Raw genomic sequence first — 20,565 nt, 5'->3', positions numbered from 1 at the left:
CAGTCATTCTTATTCTGTTTAATAAAAATCTTTTGTGGGTCGTGTTACCTCGCTTGTAATGCAAGTTTAAGAATAATATTTCTCAATGCTGGTCGCTCAAAAATGCCAAATTGTGCACCACTTTTTTGTGCTCTTAGTCTAATTTCAGTTGAAAGAGAGGTGGGAGTTCTCTAATTTGGTCCATTTGGGGGGAAAATTCGAAGTTCCAGGAGCAATCCAACTAGTGTTAGTCTCTGTAATTTGGGTTGACACCCATCTCTGTGAATAACATGGAGAACCTAGCAACAAATAATAGGAGAGTATCATATGAAGATAATGCAGGAAAGCAGGATAGACATGCCTAGTCATGTAGAATGAGAGAGGTTGAATTGCAGAAACATTAAGAGTTTCATATGGAGCATCCACGGAGAACATTGGAAAATGTTCTTATTTAGCCAAAAAGTGACAGTGAACAACCAGACTCAAATTCGATCAAGGATGATGTAGAAGAAGTTGAGCAACCTTATACCTTGGCTGCAGGTAGGGCTAAATGGCAAATTAAGCCTCGCCAGAGATATGGCTTCGCTGATTTGGTAGCGTATACTCTTACGGTTGTTGAAGAGGTTGGTGTTGAAGAACCTTTAAATTCCGTGAAGCTATCATTTGTTCTTAATCTGAGAAGTGGCTTGTTGCAATGAATGAAGAGATGGAGTCTCTTCGTAAGAACTAAACTTGGAAGTTTGTGAAATTGCCTAAGGGCAAAGAGCTATTAAATGCAATTGGGTTTTCAAAAGAAATGAGGGAATCCTAGGGGTTGATAATGAAAGATTCGGGGCACGTTTGGCAGCTAAGGGTTTTAGTCAAAAGGAGGGGATCAATGAAATGAAATGTTCGCTTCAGTTGTGAGACATAATTCCATTTATGTATTGCTCGCGTAAGTGCCATTTTATAATCTAAAACTTGAGCAACTTGATGTCAAGACCGCTTTTCTACATGGCGAGTTTGAGGAGACAATCTATATGTCCCAACCCGATGGATTCGTTGTTAAGGGTAAAGAAGATCATGTTTGCAGGTTGAAATACTCTTTGTATGGTTTCAAGCAATCTCCACGGCAATGGTGCAAGAGGTTTGATAGGTTTATATTGAGTCATAGCCACTTGCGAAGTGCGCATGACATATGTGTATACTATAAGAGATTACATGATGGTTTTTTTTTTGTTTATTTGTTGTTGTTGTATGTGGACGACATGCTTCTTGCAACGAAGAACATGTTAGAGTTACAATGGTTGAAGAGGCAGCAGGGAGTTTGAGATGAAGGATCTTAGAGTTGTCAAAAAGATTCTAGGTATGGAGATTCACAGAGACAGACCGTTTGGCAAGGTTTTGCTATTCATAGAATATGTTTACTGAGAGAGTGCTTGAGCATTTTGGCATGAAGAATGCCAAACTGCTAAGTACTCCTTTGGCATCCCATTTTAGGCTTTTGGTGTCTTTGTCGCCTAAAACCAAAGAAGAGGAAAATGAGATGTCTCGAGTCCCATATTCTAGTGCTGTAGGTAGTCTTATGTATGCTATGCTTTGCACTCGTCCAAACATTTCCCAGGCAGTTAGTATTCTGAGCAGATATATGGCACATCCGGGTAAAGCTTACTAGCAAGCCGTGAATGGATTCTTCGGCACATTCAAGGTACCTCACATGTAGGTTTGTTATAGGACATTTGGTTGTTGACTTCATTGATTCTGAATATGCAGGCGATCTCGACAAAAGGAGATCTTTGACAGGTTATGTTTTTACGCTTGGTGGTTCTGTGGTTAGTTAGAAAGCAATCTTGCAAGACACGGTTGCTTTGTCTACCACCAAAACAGAGTACATGGAAGCGGCAAATGAAGCTCTTTGGATGAAGCATTTGGTTACAGAGCTTGAGATGAAATAGGAGGGAGCCTTTGTTATCTTTTGCGATAACCAAAGTGCAATCCAATTGACCAAGAACCCAATGTATCATGAGAGAACAAAACATATCGACATCCGGTATCACTTTGTGCATGATGAGGTTACTAAGGGTATGGTTACGGTGAAGAAAGCACCTACGGCAAATAATTTGGCAAATATGTTGACCAAACTAGTTCCTTTGACCAAGTTCAAGCATTGTTTAGACTTCATTGGCATTTCATCCCTTGTTTCATCCACAAAGTGCGCTCACGTAGGCTTAGGGGCATGCCTGGTCAATTCTGCCGGTTTTGAGGGATGGCTTTGTGTGGTCACTCTTGATGGTGAGAGCGAGAGGTCTCATGGCAATTGGCACAACTCTCTTATGGAGATTTGAAGTCAATATGGAGATTTGTTGAGTTTTGATTTTCAAATTAGTAACAAGGGCATTTTGGACCATGCACATTTGTTTTCGGGGTTTTTGAAGGGGGACTATAAAAGTGATTTGTTACACAACACATCTCTAACTCTACTTTCCACATTCTCTCCCTTCTTTGTTCTTCCTTTTTTCTTATTAGATCTTCAAATTTTGTGGCTCACCAAGTAGTTTTTTGATTTTTTAGATTGTACTCTTGTACTCGTTGCCAAAGATAAAGAAACCCCACTCTCTCTCCATGTGATTTTTCCCGTCTTGAGTTTTCACGTATATTTTGCGTCTTGTGTGGTTTTGATTTTGCTTTCATTCTTTTGTTATTTGTGCTTCGATTTATGCATCTTTTGATGTTGTTCTGCAACACATCTTTTCTATACATTTGAAAACAAGGGAGTTGGGACTTACGTTGAAAGCACGAGAATTTTGGTAACTATATAGATAGAAAAAAAACTTGAAAACAAAAGAAATGTGAGCACCTAACTCAACTTAAGAGAATTTCAAGAGCAAAAGGGCAAGTAATAGATTCACCAACTGAAAAATGAAAATTGGGGATATTTATAGGTCGAGGTGGCCGCCTCAAGAGAAGGCACGATGCCTCGTCTTGAGCCATGCTTACTTCGAGTTGAGGCTTGCTCTTTATGGGCTTGTAATTCCTCCGTCCAACATTCGATTTGTGTGATTTTGTGACATTTGAATGCTCATGTCGAAAGCTTTCCAACAAGCCCAATATTTTTAGGTAAGATCGTGAAATCACATACCTGAGATTTTTCCCGTCTAACCTGGTGTCTTTTTGGTGACTTATTTATACCATAACTTAGAGGTTTGAAAGTTTCTTTTGATTAGAAGAATTCTAGGTACTGTTTTGTTCTTTGGGACCCTTATTTTGGGTATCAAAAAGTTTGACCAATGATTACTTCTTCATCAGACATCCGTTCGACCTGATTTTTGTTGTGTTGGGATGTTGCGATCCCTAGTGTCAAATTTGCAAGCAAAGTCAAGAAATAACACATTTTCGAACATTGCGAAAAACATCGACCAATCCTGAAAAGTGAAAAATTAATTTCCGAATTTGGATGGCAATATGGATTCAAAAGACTCATTTTGGTGAGTAGAACTTGTTTTTTAGGTTTAAATTAAGTTTCCAGCCTTGTATCTGTCCGGTCAACGTTTAGTCAACTCTTGATCAATTCTAAGTCAAACCTAATGAATTTCAGAAAATTGGGGCAAAATTTGAGGTTAGGTCATGGGCTAAAGTTAACCGTAGAACACTTTTGTTTGTGACAAACATATTATAATGAAATAAATGAGAAATTGCTAGATAGCCATAATGCGGTTATGTGATCATATTATGTTGGGCACAACACATATTCGGAACAACAACAATATGATTTGACGGTCGGTGTACGCCGGTATTCTAACAATAGCCATCCGTTAAAGTGCACACTAAAATAGGCTATGATCTTGTCTCCCATCCTCTTTCTAAAGCATTTTAGGTTCATCTATCGAGATCCTATAAGAGAGGAAGACCTAGTCGCGGATTCGTGTGGATTCTTCTGTATTGATTGGTGCATAGACTGAGATTAGTTAAACCAGGTATGTGATTTCAATCCAAATTTTAGAAATCTAGATTTTAAATATTGATTATAAACCATTGATTATCTTACAATCTGCTCTTATGGCTGTCGCAAAAGGGTTCCTACAATCAAATAGAAGTTGCTTTGTCGGAACCTCCTCACGATTCGTCTCTTGCGTCCAACCCTAGTACACCTCCTCCGCCACTATCGTGGGGTCACCTCCTCCTCCGCCACTCTGAACTTAGAGTTCTAACTCAACATCGCTCCTCCACCGCCACGTCTCTCCCCTAATTTCATATCCCTTCCCGACTTGAGCCATCGGCTCTGCAGACTACCAACGACGGTGCCGGCCACTAGAGTCCATAAGGGCTCCAAGTGCACTCGCTTTTTGCTGTGGTCAACGCCAAACTCGACGCTGGCATTGGCGACCAATGCCGGCCTTCTTTTCCCCTTATTCTTGAACAGAAGATATTTTCTTTTGATTTTAGAACCCTTAATATTGATTTTTAAAATTTAATAATAAAAAGTGCCATGTCAGCGCACCCCGTCAACACTGTTTGCCACCTCGGCTATCACTAGGATGAGGAAAAATTGACGGTGGCCATCTCAGTCCATCGCGTAAGGGTACCCGCTTTTTTCTTGTGACATATATAAAGTGGGCTCATTTTTTTTCACCGGTATAATTTCGTGATTTTTTGTTTTTAGATTAGGCCAATATGTACATTTTATTGAAGCTAACTTTCAAATTTTATGTCCATTTTCATAAGACCAAAACAACTCTATCTCATTTCAATATAGAATAAGTAAAACGTTATACAATACTAATGACTAAATTTCAAAATCTCCACGCGGTTACCTAACAAATCTCCGGTTATTATGAGCACATATTCACATCTTTGAAATTTATATCCATATTCTCTATTAAAAATAGTCCAAACCTATCTCTCGAATCGATTGTGCACAGCGCATGCGAACAAACAAGTAAAATAATTAAACAAAGACTACATTTGGACTTATCCCCTGAAATTTCTTAAGTTGGTTATAGAATTCAAAAAGTTCCCACGGAAGAAGACATTTGTATTTTTTTTTTGCTAGAAATTAAACTTTATATTACAAACAAAGCGATTACAAAAAGGAAGCATTACCTACACTAGAGCGAAAAATAAAAGAAGACTCTACTAGTACAATATTTTGAAGACATTTGTATTTGCAACAAATAAAAAGTTGCTTTGGAGAAATTGGTTGAATTCCTAGAAATAGAAGAGCAACTCATGGTATCAGTGACTCAGAGGCAGCTTAGAGACAAGTGAAGTGTGTTTTTCTTTTTACATCTCCAAAAGTGGGAAAGCGAAAATGGACACGCTTACACTTGGTGTAGGTATACGCCTCTCAGAGATCATTTCCTGGACCTTTTACTGTTCCCAGGAACGAGGAGGCCCCTTGTGTTTGAATGGTGTCGGTCCATTGATGGGAGAATCACTTAGGAAGTTGATTTTTCGAGACAAGCCCATGGCCTGGAACTCGAAACTTTTGCTAGTGTTTTCTGATTTGCTGCATAATTCAAAGATTTCTCTCAATTCTGCTGATTCTTCGCGTTGGAATATTGGTAAACAAGGAACTTCTTCTGTAAAATTACATTGCAGTTTGTTAGTATAGAAAATTGATGAAGCCAGAGAGGTGTTTCGTTGGAGAGTTGGAAGCACCGACTATTTATGTGTATATTTTTTGTTGCTTGGAAAGCAACGTGGAACGTATTCTCACTTTAATAAATTTGCATTAGAGGCAATTGCTCCGTTTATTTTGCCAAGCATTGATCAGGAATAATTCAGCATCTGCAATTTCTTCCTCCATTAATTCTTGTCAACATGAAATTTGTCCTTAGATGTCTGGATTTACCAAATAGTTTTATTGAGGAGTATTCTTTTACGAATGAGGAACATAGGCAGGATACGTTTTCTTCCTATAGATATTTTTGTTTTGCTGAGCTACTGCTGTCTGGTCTTTCATTTGGATTATGCAGCTTTCATCAGACTGGGACAGACATTTCTCACGAGCATAATGAGCTCTAAACACAATTCAACGAAAATTTAACCATTCTGTCCTAGCTACTAACTTCTGCTTTTGGGAAGAACCTGAACCTTACCATTTCCATGTAACAGGTCAGTTTTATGTCAGTCATCTGAACTTGTTTAATCACCACATGGAACTATACATAAGAGAAACTAAAACAAGGGCTTATTCAAATAGGAATAGAAGAGTTCCTGTCCAAAAGCTGCATTTAATTATGATTATTCAATAAATCGAATGCCAAATGTTGATGTCTTCCGCTTTAGTGATGAGAGAAGGCAATGCAAATGGAGGTCCACTGCACATCCCTCACAGGAAGACAAACACTTAGCACCAATTCTCTATAGCAAAATAGGGGCACCGTTGCAATTGGTGGGGGGCTTTATAATCCTCTGGAGCACCTCTATCCTCGATTTCTGGATATTGCGGCTGCACATGTCAGCATGTTTTCCTAGTCCTTCAACCCCCTTCATGAAATCTCTCAGCTTTTTCTTGATGTCTGCTATTCCGAGCTTTACTGCTTCTGCTCCCTCCTCAATTGGAAAATCAGCCTTCTGCAAAAGCCTCCTGGTCTGTACCTCCAAAGGGTCAATCATGCTTCTGATTTTGTTAAGGAGCTCGAGAGCAACGAGCTTTTAGTTGTAAGAAATTATTCATGTAAATCACGATGACTTCTCTTGCAGAGTTTCTTGCATTTTGGACTCCTAGACATTGTTCGCATCATTATAGCTACATAAAAATCAAGCCAGCCTCACGATGTTCATTATGTTAATTGCGAGGACTTCGAGGGAAAAGTATGGATGTTGACTTGGTTTGACGAAATTACAGGGATCATCACTGTAATTACAGAAAGGGAGGACAAAGGTTTGTAGTACTCACTTGCATTGAGGTGATCACCTCCTCCCATCCCTTCAGTTCATTTTCATAATTCTTCCAAATGGAGTCAATCCACTTGCCAATGGCATCCATGGGAATGGCGGTTGCAGCCGCTAGGGCGGCAGTGACTGGTGTAGCAGCCACAGCTGGAGTCATGACCGACCAGATCAGAATGGCTGCGAAAATTGCAACCAGTATCATGGTTGAGATTTTCTTCCACGTCTGTATGCTCTTGAGCTTCTTCTCAATCTTTTTCTCTTGATCCACAACTTTTTGAGCACGGACTTCTGTTGCTTGTGAATCGTCTGAAAGATCTCGAAGAACTCCTTGGGGAAAGGGTATCCGGTCTCCTTGAATTTTGTCAGTTCCTCCAAGATCTTTGAGTAACTAAATTTATCCAAGGTCTCTGCATCAGTTTCTCGTGAAACAGAAAAAGCATGCATATTCCTTACCAACTTAACCTTATATTGTTAGGATATCAAATTCTAGAAATCAACTCTTTCCCATTGGTATGTTAGGATATGAAGTTGAATGCAAATGCATAGAGAAAATAGGGGAGATTGAATGACTTAGCCAATAAATGAAAATAGTGGCTAGCAAGAACCAATATACTAAAATCCAAGTGAAAAACTTTTCCACGCCCTGGTACTGTTCATCCGGTACTGTGCAAGTTTCTCTCCCGATTGCAGGCGATTGGGTACTATTCACCCGCTGGGTTTCTCACTGATTCTCGTCGTTCTGATCGGTGATTCTAGCTAATTCTTGGTGCTGGGCTGCGCCAGATGCTAAGTAATCAATTGACCGAAGGATTTCTATTGTGGCGACCCATTCAAATCGGGAAAGCAGATCTGGGAATTTCTGTGTTCCGGTGACTGAGATACTGTTCACCCGACTGGATTATCTGGATTTCTACAGCTTCGCTGGTCCTTTCCTTCTGGAAATTTGAGGATTCTGTCGCCAGGCACCTCTCTTTGTCCAGGTGAGCTACTCCGGAGTTTGTGTTGAAAATCTGGTGTATCTCTGTTCAACGGCGCCACCCAAGTAATCCCTTTCACTCATGATCTTACTACACGGATAGTGGTCACTGGGATTCATAATGTATGTACTGTTGTGAAGCCCATGACTGAAAACCCCTGTTCTCGGGAGCTGGCCTCTGAGCCACTACCATCTAACCTACTGGAGACGGGCAAAAATGTGTGTACCCTCCCAAAGCACCCCTCAGCTGTTAATGCTGACCCTTCTGATGCCACTCGCAGACCATCTTCCTCGGTGGTGTATGCAAAATCAAAAGCCCAAGTTTCCATTAGTGCAGTGAAAACCCCTGTTGCTCACACTTCGGCTGAGTTTGATAAGCCAGGCACGATGAAAGCCAAAGCTACTGACCCTAAAGGTCGAAGGTCCCGCAGTAGAGGCCGAAGCAGGGGAAGGTCCATGCCTAACCCCTCTCATGTTATCCAGAATATTGCTGGGACTTCAACAGACCAGCAAGGTGCACCAATGACTGGTACTGACCGCAACAGCAGTAAAGGAAAGCCTCCGACCAAAAATTCACAAATTACGCAACGCTCTTGGGTAGCTGTTGCAAGGTCGGCTGAAAAAGGTTATGGCCTATCATTTATTCCTCCTACCATTGTCGATGGTAAACCGCTGGTACAAATCTCAGAAGCTATTCTGGAAGATTCAAACCCCAAATGGAAGGAATGTCTAGTAGGGTATTTTGTGGGCAAAAAACTGCCCTTTATGCTCACTGAGACTGCTGTGAAGAATGTATGGGGTAATAATCTCGTGGATGTAATGGCAAACGGGGATGGTTTCTTTTTCTTCCACATCCCCGACGAGGCTTTTCGCCGGAAAGTCCTTGATGGAGGGCCCATCACTATTCTGCGTGTGCCTATGATTTTGAAGCAATGGCACCCCAATCTTAAGCTCATCAAGGACCATCACCAGTCCATTCCTATATGGGTGAAGCTTAGGGATATCCCATACGCTTTATGGTCGGCCTCTGGTATTAGCGCTATTGCTAGTGCACTTGGTAAACCACTTCATATGGACTCACAAACTGAGAAAATGAGGATGCTCTCCTATGCGAGAGTATGCATTGAAATCAAGGCTTCTCAAATCATGCTAGACTCAGTTCATGTCAAGCTCAATGATGAAATATGGATTGTCAAGGTTGAATATGAATGGAGGCCTATCTCCTGCATATCCTGTGGCACTTTTGGCCATAGATGCCCCGCACCCAGCTCGGAGACTATAATCTCAGAAAAGAATCTGCAGCACCCTCTTGCTCCTGCTGCTCCCCTCCCCACAGTGGAAGAGCCATGGCAGAAGGTAAACAAAAGGAAAGGGGTTGGAAAGCCCAGGAGTATGCTTGGCACTCCCGGCGTTGATCATTCCACGATAGAGGTAGAAGCCCCCATTCTGCCCCATGCTCCACGGACCTCCCCTTCTTTGCCCAAGGGTGATGTATCTGGACTCTCTGCCCCTCCCAGGTCCCCCCGAAGTGAATCTTCAGCATCCTCTGATTATGGTGAATCCAACGAAGACATGGCTAGTGATATGTCGAGTGATTCAGACTCTCCTTCCCCAGATCAGAATACATCTCGTCCCAAAGCCTACTTGCAAAAGGAATCTTGCTCTGTGAGTCACGACTCCTGCCAAGAACGACCTGGAGTAAGCCCCCCCCCCCCCCCCTTCGGAAGATGCCCCATCACATTCGGGAAAGGTAGTTAGTGTGGCCGCTTTGCTGGCCCCAACTGTTGCTGAACCCGCCCCTGTTAGTAAGCCCCCTTTAAATAAACAGACCACCTCCAGATCCAGGAGGAGAGGTCGAGCAAAAATGCGGTAACTTCCTTTCCCCTCCATAATGTTTTTTGGCATCTGGAATATCAGGGGTCTAGTGCATCCCCTCAAACAGGCGGAAATTAGAGCTTTTGTGAGATCTAATCATCTTTCTTGCATTGGCATCCTTGAGACCAAGGTGAATCAATCCCTTTTTGAATTTATATCTACTGGATTATTACCGGGTTGGGATTGGTCATGCAATTACAATTCCTCCCCTCGGGGCAGAATCTGGTTGGGCTGGAATCCGCAAGAATTAGTCTTGGAAGTTTTGTCTTCTTCTTCCCAAGCTATTCATACCCGTGCAAGTCTGCTGGCTCTCGGTAAATCATGCTATTTCTCGGTTATCTATGGAGAACACACCTTTGTGAACCGCCGTACTTTATGGGCTGATCTAATACATTCTACCGTGCAGTTCTCGGATCTTCCTTGGGTTGTGGCTGGAGACTTCAATGCCATTCGTCACCAATCTGACAGAATTGGCAGTTCAAACTCTTGGATACCCGCCTTTGATGAATTTGGCTCTTGTCTTGAAGAAGCTGGCCTGGATGATCTCAGATATGTGGGGCATAGATATACTTGGTCCACCTCCGTCGGCATTCTCCGCAAACAACGGAAAATAGATAGAGTCCTTATCAATGAACATTGGAGCCGCGAATTTTCCTTTTCTGAGGCCTCATTTCTTGCTCCGGGAATCTCTGACCATTCGCCTATGATCATCAGAATCTTTCCCCCTCGTCTATCCAGGAAACCATTCAAATTTTTCAATTTTTGGATTGCTCACCCTTCCTTTTTGGATATAATCAACGAGGTATGGGACTCACATATTACGGGCACTCCCATGTTCGTTCTATGCAAGAAGCTAAAGCAGCTAAAAGGTCGCCTTAAACTTCTTAATAGAGATTCCTTCTCGGATATTTCAAATCGAACCGCGCAGGCCAGGTTAGCATTATTTAATACCCAGGATGCTCTAGCCTCTGATCCTTTTAATACTGTTCTGGCTCAACTAAAAAAGGATCAGTCTCGAATTTTCTCCGAACTGTGTCTTCAAGAGGAATCCTTTTATAAACAAAAGTCGAGGATAAAGTGGCTGACAGAAGGTGATTGCAACACCAAATATTTTCACCACTTTGTAAATAAGAGACACCTTCAGAACCGCATCATTTCGATTTCTGATTCCAATGGTGTAATCCTTAATGACCCGAACCTTGTTCAGCAGCACATTGTTCAGCATTTTCAAAATTTTCTTGCGACTGACAGAACAACCTCTCCACCTGATATCGACGCCATTCGGAATTACCTCCAACATGGGCTGGATAATGATCAGATCCTCCTACTCTCTCGAGAGATAACGGTTAGTGAAATTCATAATGCTATGTTTTCTCTGGCCAAAGGCAAGGCTCTTGGACCTAATGGGTATAATGTTGATTTCTTTAAAGCTAACTGGGATATTGTTGGCTCCTCTATCATCTCGGCAATCTCTGATTTTTTTCAGTCTGGATCTTTATTAAAAGAACTCAACACTACCATATTAGCACTTGTGCCAAAGATCCCTAATGCTCAGTCAATGAATGACTTCAGGCCTATAGCGTGTTGCAACACCATTTACAAATGTATTTCCAGAATTTTGGCCGACCGCATCTCCACAGTTCTGCCAACTCTCATCAGTTCCTCCCAAAATGCTTTTATCAAGAATAGGAGGATCACTGACAACATTCTCCTGGCTCAGGAACTTTTTGCAGGCTTCCAACATGAGCCTTACCATCCGAAATGTGCCATTAAGGTTGATTTTCAAAAAGCATATGACACTCTTGATTGGAACTTCCTTGAAGCAGTTCTCCAAGCATTCCGCTTTCCATCTTTTATGATCAAGCTTATTATGGAATGTGTCACCTCTCCGAAATTTTCTATGGCCATTAATGGTGAACTTCATGGTTTCTTTTCTAGCGGCCGCGGCATCAGACAAGGAGACCCTCTTTCTCCCTATCTTTTTACGCTGGCCATGGAAGTGTTCTCAGGCATCCTTAACCATCAAACTCGGTTGCCTGGTTACAAATTTTTCTGGCGTTGCAAGATCACCAGACTCAGCCATCTCTTCTTTGCTGATGATGTGCTCCTTTTTTCTGAGGCAAACTTGGAGTCTATTACTCTTATGCATGAAGGAATTAGGCTATTCTCTAGTTGGTCTAGCCTCAAGCCAAATGCTAATAAGAGTGAGACTTTCATGTCAGGTGGTTCAACGGCTTTACGAACCCAGATTTTACAACTTCTTGGCTTTAATGAAGGAATTCTTCCTTTTAAATATCTCGGGGTTCCTGTAATAGCCTCTAGACTGTCCAAAGCGGACTGCTGCCATCTGATCAACAAAATCACGGCTAAAGTTCGATCCTGGTCCCAACGTTTTCTCTCGTTTGCCGGAAGATTACAACTCATCACTTCAGTGCTCCACGCAACTCAAGTATACTGGGCAAGTGTCTTCACTCTCCCTAAATCAGTACTTTTGAGTATTGAAAAAATACTGAGGCAATTCCTATGGAAAGGACTCGACTTGGGAGCGGGAGGCGCAAAAGTCCCCTGGAATGAAGTTTGTTTACCAAAAAGGGAAGGAGGACTCGGTATCCGGAGGCTTGTGGACTACAACAGAGCTACAATACTCAAGCACATATGGCTCCTATTCACCGATAAGGAGTTCATATGGTGCAAATGGATACACTCCAACTTTCTTTGGAAAAGAAATTTCTGGGTAGCAACCAAACCGACCTTCTGTTCTTGGAGCTGGAAAAAAATCCTTGAACTTCGATCGGATTTCCAGCTGAACTTTCTTTGGAAGATGGGTGATGGGACATCCATATCATTTTGGTTTGATAATTGGCATGCAAGGGGTCCTCTTTACGACCTTTTTTCCGATAGAGACATAAACAGATCTGGCATCCCAAGAAATGCATCGCTTCGGGATTTTTTCTCTTCAGTCCGGCAAAACTCAAACTTTTTGGACATTTTCAACTCTTGGACAGATAGCATCCCGGCTCTTGATGCGGTGAGGCCTGATCGCTTTACCTGGAAAGGACACTCCTCTGGTCTATTTTCCACTTCTTCGGCATGGGAACTAATTCGAATCAAAGGCACTTATGTTCCATGGAGCTCCTTCGTATGGGATCGAGCGATTGCGCCAAAGTACAGCTTCTTGCTTTGGCTCATTTCTTTGAACAGACTCCCTACGCAAGTCATTTTGCTAAGACACCACAGAATATCCGATGGTGTTTGCGCCTTCTGTAGAAGCAGACCCGACTCTATTGACCATCTTTTTTTTGGTTGTAATGTTACTGGGTCCCTTGCCTTATTTTGGGCAAACAAATGTAATCTTATTTGGCGTAATAGATCATGGCAAGAAAACCTCCAGTGGGCTATCCAAACTATAGGGGCCCAGAATTTTCATCAGCAAATCGCTCGATTTGCACTTGGCGCAATGTGCCATATTATTTGGTTGGAGCGAAACAACATTCTATTCAGGAATCGACCTATTTTCATGCCAGCCATCCACAATCATCTCGTCAAGTTGGTAAGGGACAAAGCCTTATCCATGAAGCCGGTGCTTGATAATGACCGCAACAGAAGAATTCAGCAAAATTGGGGCTTATCCCCTTCCATTTTTGAGTAATCCTTTGATTACTTTGTTTGCAGTCTATAGGTCTCTTTTCCGGTTGGACTTCTTTGTGGCTTTGCTGTTGTTTGTAGTCTTTGCATGAGTCGTTACACCGTTGCACCTGTCGGGACACTTGTTGTGTCGCCTCAAGTGCGAGGTTTTTGTGTACGACTTTTTTCGCTGTAAGCCTTCATTGGAAAAGTATATAAATTTCTTACCTTACCCAAAAAAAAAAAGAACCAATATACTAAGATACGTGTGCTCGAAATGAAGTTCCTCGAGAACTGAGATACATGCACCTGCAACACCCCTCCCCATCTTCTTCTTCGAAGCAATGAAGTGCAGCGATAATCTGCAAATGGGCATCGCGCGCTTGCTTCAAGCAATTCTCGAGGGCAGCACAGAAATCGAGGGTGTGCAAGCTATCTTTGAAGTAGTCCTCAACAAGCTCGAACAGCTCTTGATTTCTCCAGATGTCTTTCTTGCTATCCAAGATGACTTTGACTACATCCTGGTTCATCTCCAAGAGGCACTCGTTTATCTCTTTCAGAGAATCCAGTGAGAGAGCTTGGACATCAGCCCCGGAATCAAGAGTGCTGAGGACTTGGTTCGTCCTCGGTTGGAGGTTTGCGTTGAAGGTTTGCAAATCCGGGTCGGACTCGCACGCTGCTCCATACGAGCTGATGAGTTCGTTTGGGTACTGGACTTTGGGTATGTAATTGGCGTCTGATATTGAGGGAACCGCTGGAGGGCTTCTTCTGGTGTTGGAGTTTGCCATCGACCTTCAGGTGAGATCATGAGGTTAAGAAAAGAGAGGGTCAGAAAAGGAAAAAAAATGAAGCAGTCACAGAAGTTTGTGGCACTGTAGAGAATTTCAGAGCATGCAAAAAGGAAATTGAAAGGAAGAGCATGGGCAAGAATTCCGAATTATGTTAGAAGATGGCCGTCGCATGTCCCAAAAGTCAAACTATTACAAAAGCGATGATACGAGACCGTGTTAAATAGAATAGGAAGTAAATAACCAGTACAGGCCCAAAACAAGCAGTCATATCCAGACTCAAAACCAGAACATGAAACTCTAATTCGAGAACCGAGTCTATCTAGGTTGATGAACATAACCAATCACAATGCATGATTTACGTGTCACATGTGCTGTTGAGGACAATAATTAGATAATTTTGATGAGATTCACTCCATTCTCACATTAATAAGAGACACATTTAATGCAAGAAAATGTCATACGAGTATGATTTGATTCTGGGGTTGCTCCATTGGTTCAATAAGCAAAAAGCACATACTTTCACTATATGACTTGAGTAATAAGATTACCAATATCCATGTCCTATACTTAAGTAGCTAAAACGACGTGAAACTCACATTTTTTTTGTTTAGGAGCAATTACTTAGCAGTAATAAAAAAAGGGTCTGCGAAAAAATTATAAGTTTTATCTTGATCGTTTTGAGAAATAGGGAAAAATTATAACGAATTTTTCGACGTTGAATGAGAAAAAGAGTTCATTGATTGAGAAATCCAAACAATAAAAAATATAAAACGACTTAAAAATCTAGTACACCTTTTCTTTTTCCTATTATAAATATGGAAAAATATATTTTTCTATACAATTTTTTGGATTGGATAGCACTTTAACAAAAAGGTGGGAACTTTTCACACAAGACATGACTGCTAAAACACGGTGAAACTAATCTTCATAATTGAGGAAAATGTCATACAAAAAATCCCAGAAGTTATTATCATCATGTAATTAAAAAGACAGCCATTTCTCACAAAATTACCATTTGGAATGTTGATATAACCCTAAGAACAATTCAATTCTCACTTCGCAAACTGACATGCACATCCACCGACCACCAAACAACGGTAATCAAGCTGGCTAAAACGTAAACTCAGATGGAAAAACGAATCGAATGAAATCTATACGATGTTTAATATAAATGTTAATTATCGTCGGGTAACACATAACAAAGGGCAGCCGAGCATGAGGGTCCGTCTCTTGCCTATGTATTAGGTGATTTTCTAGTGCTTAGATCATGAAGATGCCCCAAAAGAAATCATTTCTAGGGTTTCTCCGAGAGTCATCCTATCGAAATGGGCTAATAAATACATTTTCAACCGCAACAAGGGAGTTCTGAGTTAGGGTGAATGTGATAATCAAGTGTGGTCATGAATTTTTTTAAATTCATGAGGGCCTTCTCATATACCTGGCCTGCATGATAATCAACAGAAAGTTAAGATACCACAATCTGTACAAGATCTAAAATCATAACAGGAATACTATCCAACAAGCAAGATAGCTAACTCTTTTTGCACCATTGAATATAAATTGGATTTTTGCTTACCTAAATGAGCTGCTTTTTGCAATTGACTGCGGAGAGAGAGAGAGAGAGGGGGGGCAAGACAGCACCTCTCATGTGATTTTTATAGATTTTCAAATTCAACGATATTTCCTATTCTTGAGAAGATACCAGGAAGCTAGGTTTAGAGACAACCCGTTGATATGCAGGCCGTACAGGCCGTTCCGTGTCACATTTGTACATAGATTTGTAATGCAGATTACTTGATCAGATAGACATTATGATACTTCCATATTTATCAAATGATAAAAGCCTAGATATAATGCGTATTACCACTTTAGTTTTCCGATGCTTGCCGGAATAAATCCTGCCGAGCAGTGGCGGCGGATTGATAGGGTGTTGATGATGCGTGTGGTTGCGCGCGATGGTGGATCGTCTGGTGTGGTGGTGCTCTGCCCACTGAAGACACTGAATTTTAGACCATGAAGTGAGTCGTTGATAAAAAGGGACAAGTGCTAGACATTTCACATGGAGAAAAAATGATTTGATTAAGGGAGAGAGAGAGAGAGTAAAATCATGTAAAAATGGAAAAACACGTGAGCAAAATCATGTGTCATTGGAAAACTATGTTCTTTTGAAAAGTTAACTATACGTTTGAGTGATTAAAAGGATGATGTTCAATGCCATATGTCCGGGCAGCAGCTTCAATGTTGCCACACAGAATAATCTTTTTTCTTTATGTTCGGTCAAGGAGATTTTTCGCCCCTTTTGCTGCTTTTTGATTATTCTCTTGATAGACTACTACATGTATAATTAGAACACAGAGTCATGAGTTGTAATTAATCTCATCCTAGTAATCTTGGATGAAGTGAGAGATGAAATCAATGTGAAATGGCTGGGATCATATGTGAGCAAAAAAGAAAGCTGCGTCATCTAAATGTGAATTACGAAGGCTCAAAAAGATCATTACATCCATTATTTTCAATAGACCAATTAATCTCAACAAGTATTATAAAAATGTGATGCGCCATTTATATTTTTCAGAGAACACGGAGGCAGAAAGAAACTAGCCCTCCTTGATCATTCTCTCGACTTTCATGTCCGAGCAATTAGCTTCTTAAAAGAGGATAATCATTGTTGGTTAGGACGTTGAGGGATTTTCAATACAGGAACTAGAGTTCACCTGTTGAATCCCACTACCTGAGTGTAAGCTATTCTGGGTCATGGCCACTTGCACAGGTCAATTGCAGCTTTGTTCTGCATCTTATTTACCTTTCACCGATCTTATGTTGTATCTGAGAAGATAAGTTCAATGTTACTATTCTATTTAATTATATAAATTTGAATGTATATGATCTCTATTACAATTTTAGTTATTAATAATAAAACTGCCACATTTTTAACGTCAAGGGTCACCCCCACACTCTTCGTCTCTATCTCTGCTTGTCTTTCTTCACATAAAACAAGCCAGAAATAGTGAGTACCGAGTTCTAAGCAACAAAGCGATGGAGGGATGGCTATGGAAAGTAGAGCTCAGAGGAGGATTCAGTCTCTGTATCGTCACCTTTCATCACAAGCTTCTGATGCGATCTCCCTTCTTCACCCGGTTAGTATGCACTCTCTCTCTCTCTCTCTCTCCCTCCCCGCGCGTGTCTGCTTCTGTTTCGTTTGCAGAAAATGTTCGTTGCAATTGGCGCCCAGTCATATCATGACTTTTTTTGTTTCTAGTGTTGATGATGAAGATTGTACCGAGAGCCAAGCAATTATGCCTTAGAGATGGTAGAGAAGCTGTGATAATCGGTGGTATGGTGTTGGACATTCATGCCCTACCCCTCTCTCCTGCTACTCCCGAAACCACAATCCCTGGCAAAGTAAGTTTATTTTTCTTCGCTTATCTGTTTGTTCATTCTCGTTCGGTTTGATAAAATCTTTCGTGGGTTTTTATACCTTGCTTGTGGTGTGAGCTTAAGAAATGAAATTTGTTGATGCTAGCTGCTAAAAAATGCCAAATTGTGCATCACTTTTTTGTGCTCTTAGTCAACATTTCAATTAAAAGAGAGGTGAGAGTTTTCTAATTTGGTCAATTTGGGGAAATTTTCGAAGTTATAGGAGTAATCCAACAAATGTTAGTCTCCCTAATTTGGGTTGACATCCATCTCTGTGGATAACATGGAGAACCTAGCCCAAAATATTAGGAGAGTATCATATGAAGATAATGCAGGAATGTAGAATAGACATGATTAGTCATGTTGAATGAGAGAGGTTGAATTGCATAAACATTAATAGTTTCATGTGAAGCATCAATGGAGAACATTTGAAGATGTCTCTATTTAGCTAGAAAGTGACTGAGCAACAAGACTCAAATTTGATCCAGGATGATGTACAAGAAGATGAGCAACCTTTTACTTTGGTTATAGGGAGGGCTAAACAGTAAATTATGCCTCCCCAGAGATATGCCTTCACTGATTTGGTACCATATGCTTTTACAATTGCTGAAGATGTTGGTATTGAAGAACCTTTACATTCTGTAAAGCTACCATTTGTTTTAAATCTGATAAGTGGTTTGTTGTGATGAATGAAGAGATGGAGTCTCTTCATAAGAACCAAACTTGGGATCTTGTGAAATTGCCTAAGGGCAAAAGAGCTGTTGGATGCAAGTGGGTCTTCAAAAGAAAGGAGGGAATCCTAGGGTTTGAAGATGAAAGATTCAAGGCACGTTTGGTAGCGAAGGGTTTTAGTCATAAGGAGGGGATCAACTCCAATGAAATGTTCTCTCCAGTTGTGTAACATAATTCCATTCACGTGTTGCTCGCGTTAGTGACCCTTTTATGATCTAAAACTCGAGCAACTTGATGTCAATACCCCTTTTTTGCATGGCGAGCCCAAGGAGACAATATATATGTTTCAACCTGATGGATTCGTTGTTAAGGGTAAAAAAGATAACATTTGCAACTTTAAACACTTTTTGTATGGTATCAAACAATCTACACGGCAATGGTGCAAGAGGTTTGATAGGTTTATGTTGGGTCATGGCCACTTGCGGAGTGTGCATGACAACTGTGTGTACTATAAGAGATTATATGATACTTTATTGTTGTTGTATGTGGACAACATGCTTCTTGCAGCGAAGAACATGTTAGATACAATGGTTGAAGATGCAACTTAGCAAGGAGTTTGAGATGTAAGGATCTTAGAGGTGCCAAGAAGATTCTAGGTATGGAGATTCGTAAAGACAGATAGTTTGGGAAGTTATACCTTTCGCAGAAGAGGTATATTGAGAAAGGGCTGGAGTGTTTTGGAAAGAAGAATGCTAAACCCTATAATACTCCTTTGATGTCCCATTTTAGGTTTTCGGCTTCTTTGTCGCCTTAAACCAAAGAAGAGGAAGATGAGATGTCTCAAGTTTTATATTCTAGTGTTGTAGGTAATCTTATGTATGTCATGGTTTGCACTTGTCCAAATATTTCCCAGACAGTTAGTGTTGTAAGCAGGAATATGGCACATCCAGGTAAAGCTTACTAGCAAGCCGTGAAATGGATTCTTTGGTACATCCCAGTACATCCGGCGTACCTTAGATGTGGGTTTTTTATAACACATATTCGGTGTTTGCTTCGTTGATTTTGGCTATGCAGGTGATTTCAACAAAAGGAGATCTTTAACTTTTGTTTTTACGCTTAGTGGTTTCGCGGTTAGTTGGAGAGCAATCTTGCAAGACACGATTGTTTTGTCTACCATCGAAGCATAGTACATGGCAGCGATGGAAGAGGCAAAGGAAGCTCTTTGGTTGAAGCATTTGGTTACAAAACTTAGGGTGAAGCAGGATGGAGCCTCCGTTATCTTTTGCTATAACCAAAGTGCAATCCAGTTGATCAAGAACGAATGTATCATGAGAGAACAAAACATATCGACATCCGGTATCACTTTGTGCGTGAAGAGGTTGCTAAGGGTACGGTTATGATGAAGAAAGTACCTATGGCGGATAATCTGGCAAATATGTTGACTAGACTAGTTCCTTTAACCAAGTACAAGCATTGCTTGGACTTGATTGGCGTTTTTATCATTTGAGTTGCCTAAGCAGAGGTGGCGGCGTTTAATCCCTTGTTTCCTACACCAAGTACGCTCTCGTAAGCTTAGGAGTGTGTCTTGTTGATTCTGCCGTTTTGAGGGGTGGCCTTGTGTGATGGTCACTCTTGGTGGTGAGGGCAAGAGGTCTTGTGGCATTTGGCATAACTCTCTTTTGGAGATTTAAAGTCAAAGTAGATATTTGTTGGGTTTTGACTTTTAAATTGGTGACAATGGTATTTTAGACCATGCACATTTGTTTTGAGGGTTTTTCAAGGGGCACTATAAAAGGGATTTGTTGCACAACACATCTCTAACTCTGCTCTCCACATTCTCTCCATTCTTTGTTCTTCATATCTTCTTATTAGATCTTTAGATTTTGTGACTCACCAAGTAGCTTTTTGACTTTTTGGATTGTACTCTTGTACTTGTTGCTGAAGATAAAGAAACCACACTCTTTCCCCATGTGGTTTTTTCCGTCTTGAGTTTTCGGGTATATTTTCTATCTTGTGTGGTTTTGATTTTACTTTTGTCCTTTTGTTGTTGTGCTTTGATTTATGCATCTTTTGATGTTGTTCCGTAACACGTCTTAGCATGCTTTTCTATAAATTTGAAAACAAGGGAGTCGGGACTTATGTGGAAAGCACGAGAATTTTGGTAACTAAGTAGATAGAAAAAAAATTGAAAACAAAAGAAATGCGAGAACCTAACTCAACTTGAGAGAATTTCAAGAGCAAAAGGGAGAGATGCATGTGTTCATTCGAATTGGTTCATAGTTAATCTCTCTTTACTAGTAGATGGCAAGTTTATCAAAGCAAGGTTCATCATTATTGCTTTTGCGTCTATGTCAA

At 40.9% G+C, this 20,565-nt stretch overlaps 2 protein-coding genes across 2 annotated transcripts; both read right to left on the bottom strand.

Annotated features, from left to right (window-relative positions):
• Positions 1-6,321: 6,321 nt before the first annotated feature.
• On the bottom strand, positions 6,322-7,012 carry LOC130135559 (UPF0496 protein At4g34320-like). The gene is made up of 2 exons (XM_056305022.1): positions 6,860-7,012; positions 6,322-6,612 (listed from the first exon to the last, which is right to left on the bottom strand). The coding sequence occupies exons 1-2, from the start codon at positions 7,010-7,012 to the stop codon at positions 6,322-6,324; spliced, it is 444 nt and encodes a 147-aa protein (XP_056160997.1).
• LOC115667827 (UPF0496 protein At4g34320-like) lies at positions 6,616-14,342 on the bottom strand. Its single transcript, XM_056305063.1, has 2 exons — positions 13,640-14,342; positions 6,616-7,243 (listed from the first exon to the last, which is right to left on the bottom strand). The coding sequence occupies exons 1-2, from the start codon at positions 14,116-14,118 to the stop codon at positions 7,054-7,056; spliced, it is 669 nt and encodes a 222-aa protein (XP_056161038.1). The 5' UTR covers positions 14,119-14,342; the 3' UTR covers positions 6,616-7,053.
• Between the last annotated feature and the right edge of the window lie 6,223 nt (positions 14,343-20,565).

This window comes from Syzygium oleosum, unplaced genomic scaffold, assembly GCF_021117445.2.
Source record: "Syzygium oleosum isolate NSW1041296 unplaced genomic scaffold, Sole_v2.1 Sole_v2.34, whole genome shotgun sequence".
Lineage (NCBI taxonomy): Eukaryota > Viridiplantae > Streptophyta > Magnoliopsida > Myrtales > Myrtaceae > Syzygium > Syzygium oleosum.
The sequence above is the reverse complement of the archived record's forward strand: the minus strand, read 5'-3'. Positions and strand labels throughout refer to the sequence as shown.